The sequence below is a fragment of the Tauraco erythrolophus genome, chromosome 5 (genome assembly GCF_009769465.1).
Source record: "Tauraco erythrolophus isolate bTauEry1 chromosome 5, bTauEry1.pri, whole genome shotgun sequence".
Classification (NCBI taxonomy): Eukaryota; Metazoa; Chordata; class Aves; order Musophagiformes; family Musophagidae; genus Tauraco; species Tauraco erythrolophus.
In genome coordinates this window covers 38,120,028-38,134,777 of record NC_141469.1, presented here as the reverse complement: position 1 = coordinate 38,134,777, position 14,750 = coordinate 38,120,028, and the positions used below count along the sequence as shown (strand labels likewise).

The 14,750-nt window shown below is 39.6% G+C and overlaps 1 protein-coding gene across 4 annotated transcripts in view; it reads left to right on the top strand.

Annotated features, from left to right (window-relative positions):
• LDB2 (LIM domain binding 2) overlaps window positions 1-14,750 on the top strand; it is a 222,640-nt gene that overhangs the window by 75,241 nt on the left and 132,649 nt on the right. For all 4 annotated transcript variants that reach the window (XM_086611663.1, XM_009983662.2, XM_009983661.2 and 1 more), the window contains exon 2: window positions 4,786-4,888. In XM_086611663.1, the coding sequence (XP_086467789.1) occupies window positions 4,786-4,888 (103 nt within the window). The remainder of the gene's footprint in view (window positions 1-4,785; window positions 4,889-14,750) is intronic.

The following is a 14,750-nucleotide window of genomic DNA, read 5'->3' as shown; positions in this document are numbered from 1 at the left end:
TCTGTTCTCCTTCAACTTAAACCCATTTCCCCTTGTCCTATCAGTGGACACTCTTGTAAAAAGTCCCTCCCCAGCCTTCCTGTAAGTTCCCTTCAGGTATTGGAAGGCAGCTGTTAGGTCCCTCTGAAATCTTCTCTTTTCAAGGCTGAACAATCCCAGCTCCCACAACCTGTCCTCGTAGCAGAGGTGCTCCAGCCCCTGGATCATCTTTGTGGCCTTCCTCTAAGCACGATCCAACAAATCTATTTCTCTCTCATGGTGGGGACACCAGAACTGGACACAGTATTCAAGGTGGGGTCTCACAAGAGCAGAGTAGAGAGGGAGAGTCACCTCTCTTGACCTGCTGACCACGCTTCTCTTGATATATCCCAGGATGCGGTTGGCCTTCTGGGCCGCATGAGCGCACTGCCGGCTCATGTTGAGCTTCTCATCTATAAACACCCCCAAATCCTTCTCTTCAGGGCTACTCTCAACTCACTCTGTGCCCAGTTTGTATTTGTGCCTAGGATTGACCCGACCCAGGTGAAGGACCTTGCATTTTGACTTGTTGAAGCTCATGCAGTTAGCACTGGCCCAATTCTCAAGCCTATCAAGGTCCCTCTGGATGGCATCTTTTCCCTCAAGTGAGTCCACGGCACCACACAACTTGGTGTCATCGGCATACTTACTGAGGGTACACTCAATGCCGTCATCCATGTCACTGACAAAGATGTTGAACAGCACTGGACCCAGAACAGACCCCTGAGGGACACCACTTGACACTGGTCTCCATGTAGACATCGCACCATTGACCACAACACTTTGAGTGCGACCATCCAGCCAGTTCTTTATCCACCGAGTGGTCCATCTGTCAAATCTGTGTCTCTCCATTTTAGAGACAAGGCTGTCATGTGGGACAGTGTCAAACGCCTTGCACAAGTCCAGGAAAACAACATCCGTTGCTTTACCCATGTCAACCAGCGCTGTAGCTTTGTCGTAGAAGGCCACTAAATTAGTCAGTGTCTTTAAACGCAATGATTCCTGTTGTTCTCAGCTAAATTCTTTAAGAGTGTGTGGCCCAGACCTAGCCACAGTACTCCAGAAGTGGATGGACTATCCCAGATGAAGTCTTTCCAGAGATGTGTTTGCTGGAGTGGAAGGGAATTGTATCTAAGACATATTCCTTATTTGCATGAGCAACAGATTACTGACGTACTTGCTTTATGGACCATTTTCTGCAGTACTGCTTAGCCAGTTATTCCCCATTTTGTATTTGTGCTTTTGTCAGTTCACTTTATTGAATTTCATCTTCATTTCAGATCATTTCTGCAATCTATCAAAATAATTTTGAATTCCAATTCTGTCCTGCAAGGTATCTGCATCCTCTCTCAAGCGTGGTTTCATGTACTGACTTTTTACATGAACTCCATTCTGCCTTCCAAGTCATTAAACAAAAATAAAGGAATTTGGAGAAAATGCCATAGGCTCAGTTGGCCTCATATTCCAGTTGCAAGATCTATTTTGGTTCAGCAATCACCATCACAAGCAAGTAGGAAAGCCTCATTTGGCTTGCAGACTCTTAATCATGTAAGTGTGTAAGGTGCAAAGAAGAACCCAGCTTGACTCTCAGATCACACAGTGAACATGTGGGACTATTAGATGGAGGGAGGGAGGGGGAAGAACATCATTGTACTTAAAATCTGATTACATTTGCCAAAGAAATCAGAGTCAGAAAAAAATATCAAAACCCTAGGATTCCATTTACTTGGAGACCCTATTCAGAGTTGAGCCATGCTTCAAATTACAAATAATACCAGGGGTGGAGGAGATCAGAGGGAACAATGACAGTTGTAGCAGAAGACATTTTGCTGCTTGGGCAGCTGGCTACAGCAGCATGGTATCTTCCCTTCTGACCCAACTCGCTGGCCATCTCTGCCCTCTTCTCTCCTTTGACCCATTCTTTAAGTTCATTTTAATACAAAATATTTTTAAAGTATTCATTTTTTTTTTGTTATGTTTAGGCCATTATTTCAATGTTTGAGCGTGTGAGTGCACTATGTGAAAGGGAGGTTGCCATGGTAATTTCTCATTATTGTTGAATAGAAAAATAATTACTCTGGCAAAATCCCCCGTAACCTGTCAGAGCATAAGTTAAAGATGCCTGGGGGCAGCCTTGCCTTCACCATCCCTTTTTTGCAAGAAAAAGGGAGTAATTTTTTTTTTTTTTTTTTTGTAATAACTGGATCCTTTTTTAGCTTGGCTAGAGGAGACCTCATTTGGTTTTGTTCACCATTTGGCTGTGAGAGTAGTTGGGACCACCTGTGACAAGGGTGGAGCAGAGAATTAATCAGCAGAGCATGTCCAACCTTCACAGAGGATTTATATATTCTATTAAGGCTTGGGGTTTTTCTTGTGGGTGGGGTGTTGCGTTTTCTGTTTTTCATTCTTCCTAATGTAAAATATGCAATAACGCAAGATAAAGACCTTGGACAGTATTCAAATTGTGACAGAATCTGGATATTTCATCTATCCAGGGAGGGAATCCACAGTAATTCCATCTCCACGTTTTCCTTGCCTTCAGACTTCTTGGAAGCAAGAGTGAGTGCAAATATGTGTGGTTTTGAGGTGAGGCCCTGTGCTTTCCCTGCTCTTCTCTGTCTTTCCCGTGTACATTTGCCTCCCGTGTTGTTGGATGTTGCATGAGTAGCTCCAGTGATACTCGATTACTGAGTTAAGAGCTGCAGGTGTGGTATGTGGCATTGCTTAAATCCTTCCCTCCTCTCGTCTTTCCCTATGACAAGTATGTCCGAAAGATCCTAGTTAAACGGTACTGCAGCCTCTCTTTTGGCAAATGGCAGAGAGCAGTAGCCCATAATTACTTGTTGGACAATATGTTCTCATAGAGGCTTATAACGTCACCCGCCAGGCTGTGCCCAGTGAAGGGTCGGTGCGCCAAGGTGTGTTGCTAGAAGCTGGTTGCTGGGCTTCTGTTGAACATCTGTATATTTATTTTGTACTTACTGTTGTGGCTACTCACAGAATCATAGAATGGCATAGGCTGGAAGGGACCTCAGAGATCATCTAATCCAACCTCCCTGTCATGGGCAGGGACGCCTCTCAACTAGATCAGGCTACTCAAGGCTCCATCTAACCTGGCCTCGAACACCTCCAGGGAGGGGGCAGTGGATGTTTGCGCCAGCAAAGAGGAAAGAGCAGCATCTCTCTGTGACAGCAGATTCCTAAGACATGGCGGCAGTTTTGATACCTCTTTGTGTGACTCAATTTCAAGGAAATACCACAGGGCCATGCAGCTCGTTGTCCTGCTGCTGCTGGATGGAATGAGGTGAGGAAGATGAATTACAGGCTCTGACCTAGCCAAAGAGTCTCTTAGGGGTCTCTGCTAGGAGCTGGAATGCTGAAACCTGTCCTTAGCGTTTCTCCGTTGGATGCTTGGTGAAAATCAAAGTAAAGTTGTGAGGCAGGAAAGTTACCCTCTCAGCAGTTTGGAGTGAAATCCAATAGTAACATCTGCAGGAAAAGCAGGAGCAGAGCTAAAAAACTCACAGTTATTTCTCTACATGTGTATATATAATGAATATGATGGATACCTCAAATTGGCATTTTGTCTCAAGGTTTTTGTCCTATGAAGGTAACAAATGTTTTCTGGCTTAGTTATATATTGCTCAGGCATGAAGAAGTACTCAGTGCTCACTGCGCTGAATGAACGTGGCTTTGCGCGCTGGGAAGGCAGCTGCCGTGAGTGGGGCAGGCTGGTTCTGAGGAGTGCGACTGGGACATCTTCACAAGTGTATTTCCAGCTTTGTTGCTGATCCTGTGTGCTGCAAGTGATTTAAATCTCAGGGCTTCAAAGGAGCAGAAAAGACTGCACCAAACATTTCAAATCCAGCTATTCCATATATCCATAGCTTTTGAATGAAATGATTGGTGGGTTCTGTTGTTGCTTGACTTCCGTGAAAACCCTTGGAAGCTGGGCTGCTTGCACAGGTGCTAGGCATCGAGGTTTGGGTGCTTGTTGTTGATCACCCAGGACTGACAATGCCTGGTTCGATTGTCAAAGCCAGCAGAGCGCCTCTGATGGTGTGTTAGTTTACGCTTTAGATCGTGCGCTGTGTTAATAATTGCTGTGTTCCAGCTATGTGTATTACTGTAAATCTAAGTGTACACAGGTCATCGTAAAATATTGTTTTCACTTCGTGTATCACACTGAAAAGTAAAGATTTCTCACAACAATTACATTTAAGTAACTACCTGGTATTTAATTAACCGCAGTAACATTGTATTTATATTAAATGCATTCGAGTGGAATGGCTATTATATTTAGTTTCTAAATAACTTTCTTGTCAACTCATGCTGATAATCGGGTTACGTAGCATTATAGAATTAAGTACTGAGGTTTTTTCATTATTAGGACCAAGCATTTGAGACACACAACCCAGAAAAGGGGGAGAAAAGTCATAATCGCTTTATTTGCAACTGATTTATAAAATCATTTTTAATATTTAAAGAAACACATGTATTTATGAGATGAAAATTTTTGCATTTTTAGTGTGCTTGATAAAATGAAAGACAGTTTATTGTATAATAAAGTACACATTTTAGCTTTTTTTCTTAAATTAGAACTAGAACCTTCTCTAGGAAAATTAGCTTGAAATATCATATAGACATCTGCACTCCAAAATCATTGGTGAAGAAGCACAAACTATGTGTGATCCTGTCGAATTTCTTTTACGAAGGATGAACATATTTTCATTTTGTCTCCTAAGTGAATGATCTGTTGCTTCCTAGGATAGTGACAACCTCTGGTGGGATGCCTTTGCAACTGAATTTTTTGAAGATGATGCAACCTTAACCCTTTCATTTTGTTTGGAAGATGGACCAAAGCGATACAGTAAGAGAGATATTTTTTGTTCTAATTTTAAACCTGAGTTTCTAAACACAGTTTATCTGTAAGAGACAGATGCAACCCTGGCAATGACAAAGTCACTTGTTTGTATTCAGTGACCATCGAGTTCCATTAAAGTATTGCATGGGTTGGGAATCCTTTTTTTTGGTGGAATTCCTCTGATTTTCATTACATGAAAATAAATTATTTCCCAGTGGAGTTGGGCAAATAATACAATGTAATCTTTGGAATTTTAAAATTAATTTTCTTTGGCTGTGCTTGCACTCTTTGTTAATTTGGTTTCCCCAAACATTGAAGTGTTGAGTCTTGTGGACAAAATTGTTCACAGAAAGGGGACTTTGTAGCAAATACCAGTATTGTCACTGGAAGGGCTTCCAAATTTAAACAGGGATCAGAAAAAAAAAAAATCCACAAAAACCAAAAAACCAAACCACAACAGAAGCTATAATCTTGCTGGTGTAGATAATCATTATTCCATCAGCTGTGTGTATCTATGATGTTTGCACACATTAAGGACCTGCCCTGAATATTGTCTGAACAGCAGTGGAAGTCTAGAATACTCTCAATCAAGCTCTAAATGCAAGCTTGAATGAAGGTGAAGCAGTGGGTAAATCTAATGGGATTGGTATCCGTTGCCCACATATGCTGAGCAGGAAAAGGGGTAAAAATCATCGAACAAATTGTTTGAAGTGAATAATTCATTCAGCTTTAGCACTAAGCAACAGAGGGATAAGTAAACATTGAAAAACTGCATTGCCAATTGTTTCACTCCATTCAGAGTGACCCCTGCTTCATGGTAACAGCTTGTGCTCTCTGCTTAATGTTCTGAATCTTGCGAGGTTCTTTTTCGTGAGAGTGACTGACCGTCAGCATATCACTCACATACTTCTAATTCCTTTTATCAATTATCTCAGGTATTTATTTGACAAGTGTTACCTTCTCCTGGAGAAAAAATAACAGCCACTTTGAACACACATTCTGGGATTAGTGTTGACAGAATTACAGTTTCTTGCCTTTCAAAGCAAGTGATAACTCTGTAAAGGTCCTCAAATTACAGCCTATAGCAACATTGGTAACAGCTGATCTGTCCTGATTAGGTTGAGTCAACTTGTCAGATATCAGATTTGCTAGTTGTGTTATCAGTCCAGAAGGCACAGATACATCAGCAAAAAAGCAATTAATGTCCGGTTAGATCAGAGGGAGCTGTGTTTCTGGAAAACAGTGCTGCATATGAAAGAATTTGTCAAAGAGTAAAATATTTCTGTTGTCACAAATGCTTGATAATGGTTGTCCTATCTGTAACTGGGACAGTTTGGTACAGGGCAATACTGTGATTCTTAGCATTGTTGCTGATAAGCGTGATTGAAAGATCAAATTACAGTGGGAGTGTTTTTAGAAGCCACTAGTACACAGGTTTTTTCCTTTGGTTTTAATTTCTGACCTCTGCACAAACTGTTGTTGCTTTTGGTGTTGTTATCTTCAGCATCTGGAATTAAAGCTCAGCATTTAGGGCTCTTCATTCACTCTTCCTGTCCTTCATTAGTAAATAGTTAGGTAGTTCTGAACTACAGTATTAGTGATTTTTTCTGACAGGAGCAGTATTTCTGTTTAGTGATACTCTAAAGAGCATGCTTGAGCTGTTCAAGTCTGGGACTTCCATTGCCATTTGAGCAGATTTTGAGAGCAGCCTTGGAGGTGCTAGGTTGTCCAAGTCCCTACTTGGGGACACCTCCAGCATTGCTTGGGGAGGGTACAGAGTGGAGGTCGTGTGTTAAGAGCAACTCTGTCTTCCTACCAGAGAGGTTTGTGTGCAAAAACATGCCAGGAGTTGAGAACAGAGCAGTCTGCTGCCCTTTGGGTGCAAATATTAGCAGAAAATTGTTTCTACCTGCAGCAGGTCCTAGCTGAGCACAGAGACCTGATGGCAGTTTCCATTTTGCCCACCCAAGATGCATATGTGCCCTGATAAAACTATGGAGGGTCTTAGCATCTCCCAAAGACCATAATGTCACCCCATACCTTTATTCCAAGTAACAGGTGAAATTGCTGGCCAGTGGGCTGGGGCTCCTGTTAGATGAACCGGAGTATGCTGATCAGCAGCACCATCAAATGTGGAGTTTTGGAAGAGATCAGACAAAAGTGCCTGTTCTCTATCTGTGCTGTCCCTGGTGAGACACCTGCCTCCTTGCCCAGTGTCTGTGCGCTCTTCAGCATGCGTGGGCATTGAAAACATTGGAGCTGCCTGAAAGGGAAGAGATGGTTGAAAGGGAAGAGAAAAGACAAATTGTTTGTTCTTACTCTTGCAGGCACAAACAGTAATGGAGGGAACCAAGATTAGGTCCTAGAAAAGAGAAATAGGCATCCTTTGAGAAGTTGTTTATAGAGTTGAAAGTGATGAAAGAACCTCTTGCTTTTGCTCCAGGATTCAGCTCAAAATTGCCTGCCTTTGTCTTGCTTCAGCCTGAGAGATTTTCTTGCATATTTGACGTTGGTTGTGGCTGCCACCTCATTTTATTTCCTTTGGGCAACCATTTCCCTCTTTTGGGAACTAAAATATTCTCTTCTGCAGCAAATGAATTCCAGAAAAAAATCTGTGTGTGGGAGCGGGGAAAGGACAAATAGTTTTTCGTTGTCCATGGCCACAATTTTTCTCTGGGTTAGGGCGATTCCCAGTCCTTTTCCTTCTTTGTTCTCAGGCACTACCCAGATCTTGCCTTAAGCCGCCAGAGATGAGGAGGAGCGTGGTATTTTACCCCAGGTTCCTTCTTCAAAGCCCCCAAGAGCATTGTGAGAGGCTGCTGGGAACTTGCATATTCTCTTCTGCTTTTCTCCAATCTTGATTGCAGTCCCTAAATCCTCTGGGGCTTCTTTTCCCTGCTTGCTTTAAACTTTTCCTTTCCATGGGCTTCTTACCATAGCCTGTTTCCCAGCTAACTCTCTCTGCCCTCTGCTCTTACCTGGACAGCCCAATCCCACAGTCAATGCCAATGTTCAGAGCACATGAATCAGGCTTGTAAATCATGGTTTGTGTGTTACAAGATTTTAAAAAATACTACTTTTACTTGCCTCACATTTCTTTTAACTTTTAATATACATCTCTGTCCAAGAAACTGTAAGGGTTGTAAACTCTTTTTTCTTTTCTTTTTTTTTTTTTCTCAGAAAATGAAGCTGCTTGTTTAATTTCATGGCCCCAAACTGGAGCTTTATGAAAACCTCCAAATATTTTTAGGTCTGCCTTTCACATTATCGTGTTTTACAGCACTCCTCTCTATAATGAGAGAAGTGGTTTTCTTCCCTTTGCTACTCTCACTGTTGGATCTGCAAGGTTTCTCCTCAACTATCAGCTCTGAGATTCTTTAATTTGCAGGGAAAAATAGATATGGGTCAAAGTGGGGATTTTTAAGTCACTGGGTTATGTTTACTTTACTTGCCACGAGACAGCACTATGTACTGATACTCAGGCTAGCTTTAAATGTGCCTGTATATCTGTATGGCACAGCATGTAAAGATACTTACTTATGCCCTGGGAAGAGTAGAGGTCTGTTAGTTCAGTGATCCACCAGTGCTAATTAATTTGATTGCCAGGTTTGTTAGACCTAGACCAGTTATCTTTGCAGAACATTGTTCTGCCTTGGATAGATGTGCACTTGAAAGCCTAGCTCAACTTTTCATGAAGAGATTCTGTGTCAGACCTGAAATCGCTGCTGTGCCCATCTTTGCAGCTCTTTTTGTCTTTCTTCAGTATTTTATTTCCGTAGATGTGAGAGCTTTACCTTCTGCAGTTCTTCCTCTCTGGTACAGCATTCCATATCTTCTTTCAAATATCCACTGAAAATGTATGTTTTTCTCATGCTTGCTTATACTCCTCAGCTATTCTTTTGGTCTGCTATTATTTATGAATCCTACTCATGTTATTAAATTCTATGCTGAAATTGAGTTTTAATGAGAAAAACAACAGAAAATAAAGTTATATTTTGATGTAACAAATGTGTAAATTATGTGTTTTCTCTAGTCTGGCTTTTTGGCTACAGTGAGATGGAGAGAAAGCTCAGGCATTCCAATGCCTAAAGACAGAGAAAGATTCCCAAAACCAAAGAGATGCTACCTGTTTTAAACTGCACTGAATTATAGTCAACAGAAACTAAGAAGTAAAGCTGTGAAATTCATTTTACAGTGAGAGCAAAAAGAAATTTGCTTTAATTTATTATGCCCTGATTTATTGGCTCCAGAAGTAAATAGGATTTAAACAAAACCAAAAAAGAAAATATGCATAATGGAGCAGATTTTTTTTTTTCCTGGTTGTGGATAAAACATATTCGTTTCCTGTTAAGAGCCTTCTATCCCTGTAAAAGAGTAAATACTAGACTCTGATCCATTGTTGCCCAGGTTCTTTGTTTCTTAGAGACAAAATATTTCCCGAACAGATAAGAGAAACAAGTTTGATTGACAGCTCTTAGCAGAGTCTCATCAGCTGCTGTGCTGACAGCCTGGTGATGCGCACTGTGCTGATGTGGTAGGGACTGACAGCTGATTGACAGCTCAAGACTGTGGAGACAGGAAAGATGAAGCATGCTCAGTAAGAATAATGTGCAGTGTTTATGCAGCACTGCAGAGAATAGGAGCTAGAAAGTTAACTCTTTCAGAGCAAAGTGACACTGTAATGCATAATGGATGTAGTTGCCACTGTACAGAAAATTAGAGCTTGTCTACATTTCTGTTCACTAAATGCTTTCTGTTCATGGAGGAGCTGTATACTGTGAGAAAGCAAAAGCATGAGCTATCAAATTTGTAGCTGTAAAAAAATTTCATGTGTGGTAGGTGCGATGGAGTCCTCAAAATGGGTTTATTTAAGCCTATAGATGTAGAACGTATTGAGAGTTACAGGCACTTTTTATGGGCTTCCATCACCCAATTTTATATAGCATTGCATAATGTTGCACAGCAGAAATTTCACAAGGAACAAGTTGAGCTCTTTTGCACCGTGTATCCCTAGAAAAATATACTGATTTCATTTTTATTCTTGCTCTGAGTCTGTAGCTGATAATTGAACATGCATTTTGTGTTATAATTGCTATTGCCGTTTGTGTTTGGAATGTACAATATAACTGTACTATTCTTTACATTTTATGCACTTGTTCATTTTCTCTCTTTGGTACATGAACCCTGCTTGATTTTTCTTTACGTCTTGATGTTTTGTTAACTGGAAAGTTAGAAGTACAGTTTTCTGGGCAATGGTTTCAGAGTACAGTGAACTTTGGACCAAATGGTAAAATCATCAGCTTTGAAGTGTTTATCTAAGTTTCTCCATATGCCATTAGAATATATTATGTAGATGTATTTTAGACTTTAATTATTTGGTGCATACACAGTGAGTGAGCTGCAAGAGATTCATTCTACCTTTGCCCCTGTTTATAACCTGTACAATACAGGTAACTTTACAGCCCTTTGTTGGATAACTTCTGTGGGTGTAATGGTGGAAAACTATGTCTAGTGGGCATTTCTTACAAGCAGGGAACGTAATTTGGGAATAAACAGGGAAAGTTCGCCACACATTACTTGCTTGCTTAACTATTGTCAAAAAGATGGTTTCGAGAGGCTAGCACTCTACAGTATCACTCCAGGTTTCTATAAAACTGTCGTCTGGCTTCTCTCACATAACTCTTACAGAGAAAATTAAATTTGCCAAGAGAAACAGATTGTAGTATGTCCAGGAACATGCTCTTTCTTTTTCCTTTTATTTTCTTCCCAGAGAAACCCCAGTCATTAAACATGATTTGAGCATTCAGGTACAACACAGTAAATTGGCCTAGCTTAGTAAGTGAGACAGATTATTCTGTGCGACTGCCTGGTCTTCGTCTTTATATACCGCTCTTCTAGTTTGGTTTTTTGTCAAAGTTTCTTGGCAATACTTTCGAGTTTAATTTCAGAATATAGATTAAAATTTCATTAAAATCAGGTCTAACAGGTCCACTAGTGCCTGTGGATCACCAGTAGCACCTCTAGCCCTCAGGTAATGATTTCTAATTGATAATTACTTCTTAAAATTGGTGTTTTAAGGAGTTCTCAATCCATTTTACATATGCTCTACTAAAACTATATCTTACCAGTTTTTAGTAAGAACATAAGCAATGCACTAGCAAGTCAAATGCATTGCAAGTATCTAAGTGTATTACATCTATGTACTTATCTTTATCACCCAAACTTCTGTAAGCTCATCAAAGAATAAAACGAGGTTTGTTTGACAAGACCTATTTTACATAAACCCATGTTGACTGGCATTAATTACATGCCTTTCACTTCAATCTTTGTCAGCTAAATCCTGTATAATTTTTTTTCACTATTTTGTCTGGATTGATATCAAGCAAGTGTATTATGTTATACAGTTACCTGACTGTATAGTGTCCCTTCTTAAATATCAGCACAACAGCAGTGGATTTTTTTAATTCCCTCCATAGTTCTTTTTTTTTTTCTTTCTTTCTTTAATTATTATTTTATAACACCAGATAGAAATGTGCAAAAGAAACTCTTAGAACTCCTAATTTCAAAACTTGTACTCCTAATAGATACTATGTAAAATCCCTCTTAGCTGCTGATGGGCTACGAAGCACTTTTCATCTCAAAATCAACATTCTTTCCAAAACTAGAACAAAAAAGCCTTTTATATATTGACGTTAACAAATTCTCTGTTTCTAAATTAAATTAAGTTTTGAATAAAATTTCAGGTCTTTCTTATTTTCTCTAGCTCATGCAGTCATGGATTTTTCACTGTCACCTTCAGCATCTTGTTCTAATATTTTGTGTTTCAGAATGTGTTTTTACAGACAGCTTTCCCCTTTTTTCTCTTTGCTTTTACATTCTATATTCATCATAATTATTGGAGTCTTTTCCTTCTAATTATTGCCTTCATTTTTCTACTAACATTTTTGCCAAAGTTGTTTTCTTTCTCACAGTATAGTTGTGGCTTTTGGGTGTCTTATCAAGTTTAACAGATTCTTAATTTTCATGCATAGTTTTAATCCACATTTTGTACCAGTCAGTTGAGCTTTGGTCAATTCAGTATTTTGAAGCACCAGCTGTATCTCTCTTACTGATTGGGACTGCCTTTTCTTTGTCAGTACTGGATGCATGTTTTGGATGGCATTTGTACAGAAACATGTAGTCTGATTGGAGAGTGTCCAGAGGAAAGCAAAAGTCTTGAAAATAAAACTTACTAGGAAAAATGAAAGAATTTGAGTTGGTCAGTCTACAGAAGAGAAGAAATGGGAAAGAGGAGAGGGGAAAATGGGACCTAATAACAGAACCTATGAGGGAAAGGCATGTGGTCTGTTTCCATATCCATGATGAGCAGGAGAAGAGATGCTGGCCTTAAGTTGCATAAAAAAAGTACATTGAGGGGTTAGTTCCTACCAGTAAGAAAAAAGGGGTGCTGGAACAGATTCCCTGGGGAGGCTGTGGAGCCTCTGTCAGCCAGGGCTGTGTCTGACCTGCATCTCTGATTCCCTGGAGTCGCTGGTGCCAAAGCAAGCGGCAGCTTTCAGCCTCCTCTTCAGTTCAGTCTCAGCCATCACTGTAGGTTCTGGCATGATTTTCTCATCTTGGGTTCTAAACTTTTTGTGATTAAAAACACCCTACTATTTCTCATTTTTAGCCTTATGAATAATGGTTTTCTAATACTGCTGGCTATGCAAGACTTCCCACACGAATCTTCCACCCATTTCCTTTAGAATACGCATTTTTCTTTTTCTCCATATTACTGACAGGTGCTGAAGGAATAATTCCTTCTGGTTCCTGATTTGCGATTAGCAGATCTGAATTAGACCTTCACCTCTGCCCGCTGCAGGCTTGTTAGGTAGCACAATGTTCCTGCGCCTCTGAGTTATTCATACTTTGAAATACAAAAGGACTTCTTTACAGTAATGTGCCAGCCATGTGCAACACGTGTGCACATGCACGTATGTACACACGCAACCCCAGTTAGGTGCTCCATGGAAAGGTTTAACATGAAAGCTGTCCTATCAACCTCTTCTTCTAATATCTTACCAATAAATACAAGATTTCAGATATCTTTCAAACGGGTGTTTCAAATCTCTTCTGCTTCTTACTAAGCACATGATACAAATCAATGCCGGAGACCTTATGTCTGTACAGTGGCACCTGGAAAAGGGCTACTAAACTCTTAATGTGAATGTTGCGCAATTATATTCAGCCTCTAATTGCAATGGCACACCGAAATCCCAGTCAATCAAATTGATTCTGCTGCTGTATAAACAGATTAAGCGATAAGCCCTCTTTGGGAGAAATCATAATATAATAGGACATGATACATTATAGGAGTCTAGAGTCCATTCAGAGAGCAGGAAGAATAAAGGCAAAATTAACATGAGAGAATCACAGTGATTTAAGGGCTTTTTTCCTGCCCAATACAAATAATCCCTTCGTTGTGGTCGGCTTTTTTTTCACCCATTTGGTCAAAACTATGTAGCGTTCAGTTCTTTCTCTCTGCTGGAGACAACATTAATAAAATGCTGGAAATCCATGCAAAATAATGAAAATCAATAGCTTTTAACACCAAAATATTAAACAACTTCTCACTATTACAAACTCAGGGTAAATTATTTATTTCTTTGCATAGTTTGGTGGCAGTTGTGAAGAATTTCTGTTTTGCTGAATAACCAGCAGGCAGATCAGAGTTTGGCTTCAAATGGCATCAGTGCATTAAATATCGGTCATTAAGAAGTTTGGGTTTTTTTAATTGAGAAATAAAAATGTTGCTATACTAAGGTATTTTAAAGATATATTTGATATGAAATCAAAAATATTTGGTATTATTTCAGCTTTTAAAAGTATCAGGTGATTTTTAAGATGGTCAGTTAATACATGTTACGTTCCTGCAGAAAAATGTTCTAACATACTTAATAGAGTTCCTGTAAGAAACAAGACTCAGTCTGAATATTCATCCAAATCTAGAACTATATGTGTCTTTCCCTTAGTACTCAGGGAATATTTTTCTTCTGCATTTTTCATTTTTCTTTTCTTTTATTACACTTATGTTGTTTCTCTTTTCAGGAGTGAAACACCCCACTCTATGAATGACCAAAGCAATACCATAAAAAACTGAAAACTTTGTGGCAAAGCATATTTTCATCTTGTCATCTTGTTTCTAGACCAAAGAGAGGCATTTAGCTAAGCATAGTAGTTTTACCCACTACCAGTATAAACTATACTACTTTGGAGCATACAGATTGCCTGAAGGTATTAGAAATGAATTTCCTTTTGGAGAGCACTGCATAACTAAACCAGGGACCTTCTTTCCTTTTTGGATCCTCAGGTGCAGGGGAATCAGAATATCAGTTCTAATGGGTCTGGGAGCTTTATGTATAGTATGATAACTTTATGATAATTTTCAAAGTCTATATTGTGCATATACACTTAACACTGCAGGTAGCGGTGTTGCAGAACTCACAGCTTTAGCAGGACAAGGCTTGTAGGTGCAGATGATCCCTTTTAAATTCAGATAATAAAAAATTTGCTGCAAAATATTACCTCTACCCAGAATTTTAATCTTGCAGACATGTATGCACACACAAATAGAACACAGTCAAATATGCAAACGTGCATCCTAATATAGTTCTGGGTTTATTACACAAATGTGCATGTTTGTGTTTACTGTACAAATAAAACTTTAATGAGACTTTTACATTGTATTTCAATGATGCAGTAGGGCTGTTCCGCATGATGCACCTTATTTTTAGGCACTAGGTATTTACTGTAGTGCAATATTTTTAAATGGCTTAGGAGAATACAATATGCAACATCACCAAAAATTATGGAATCTTTATAGAAATAC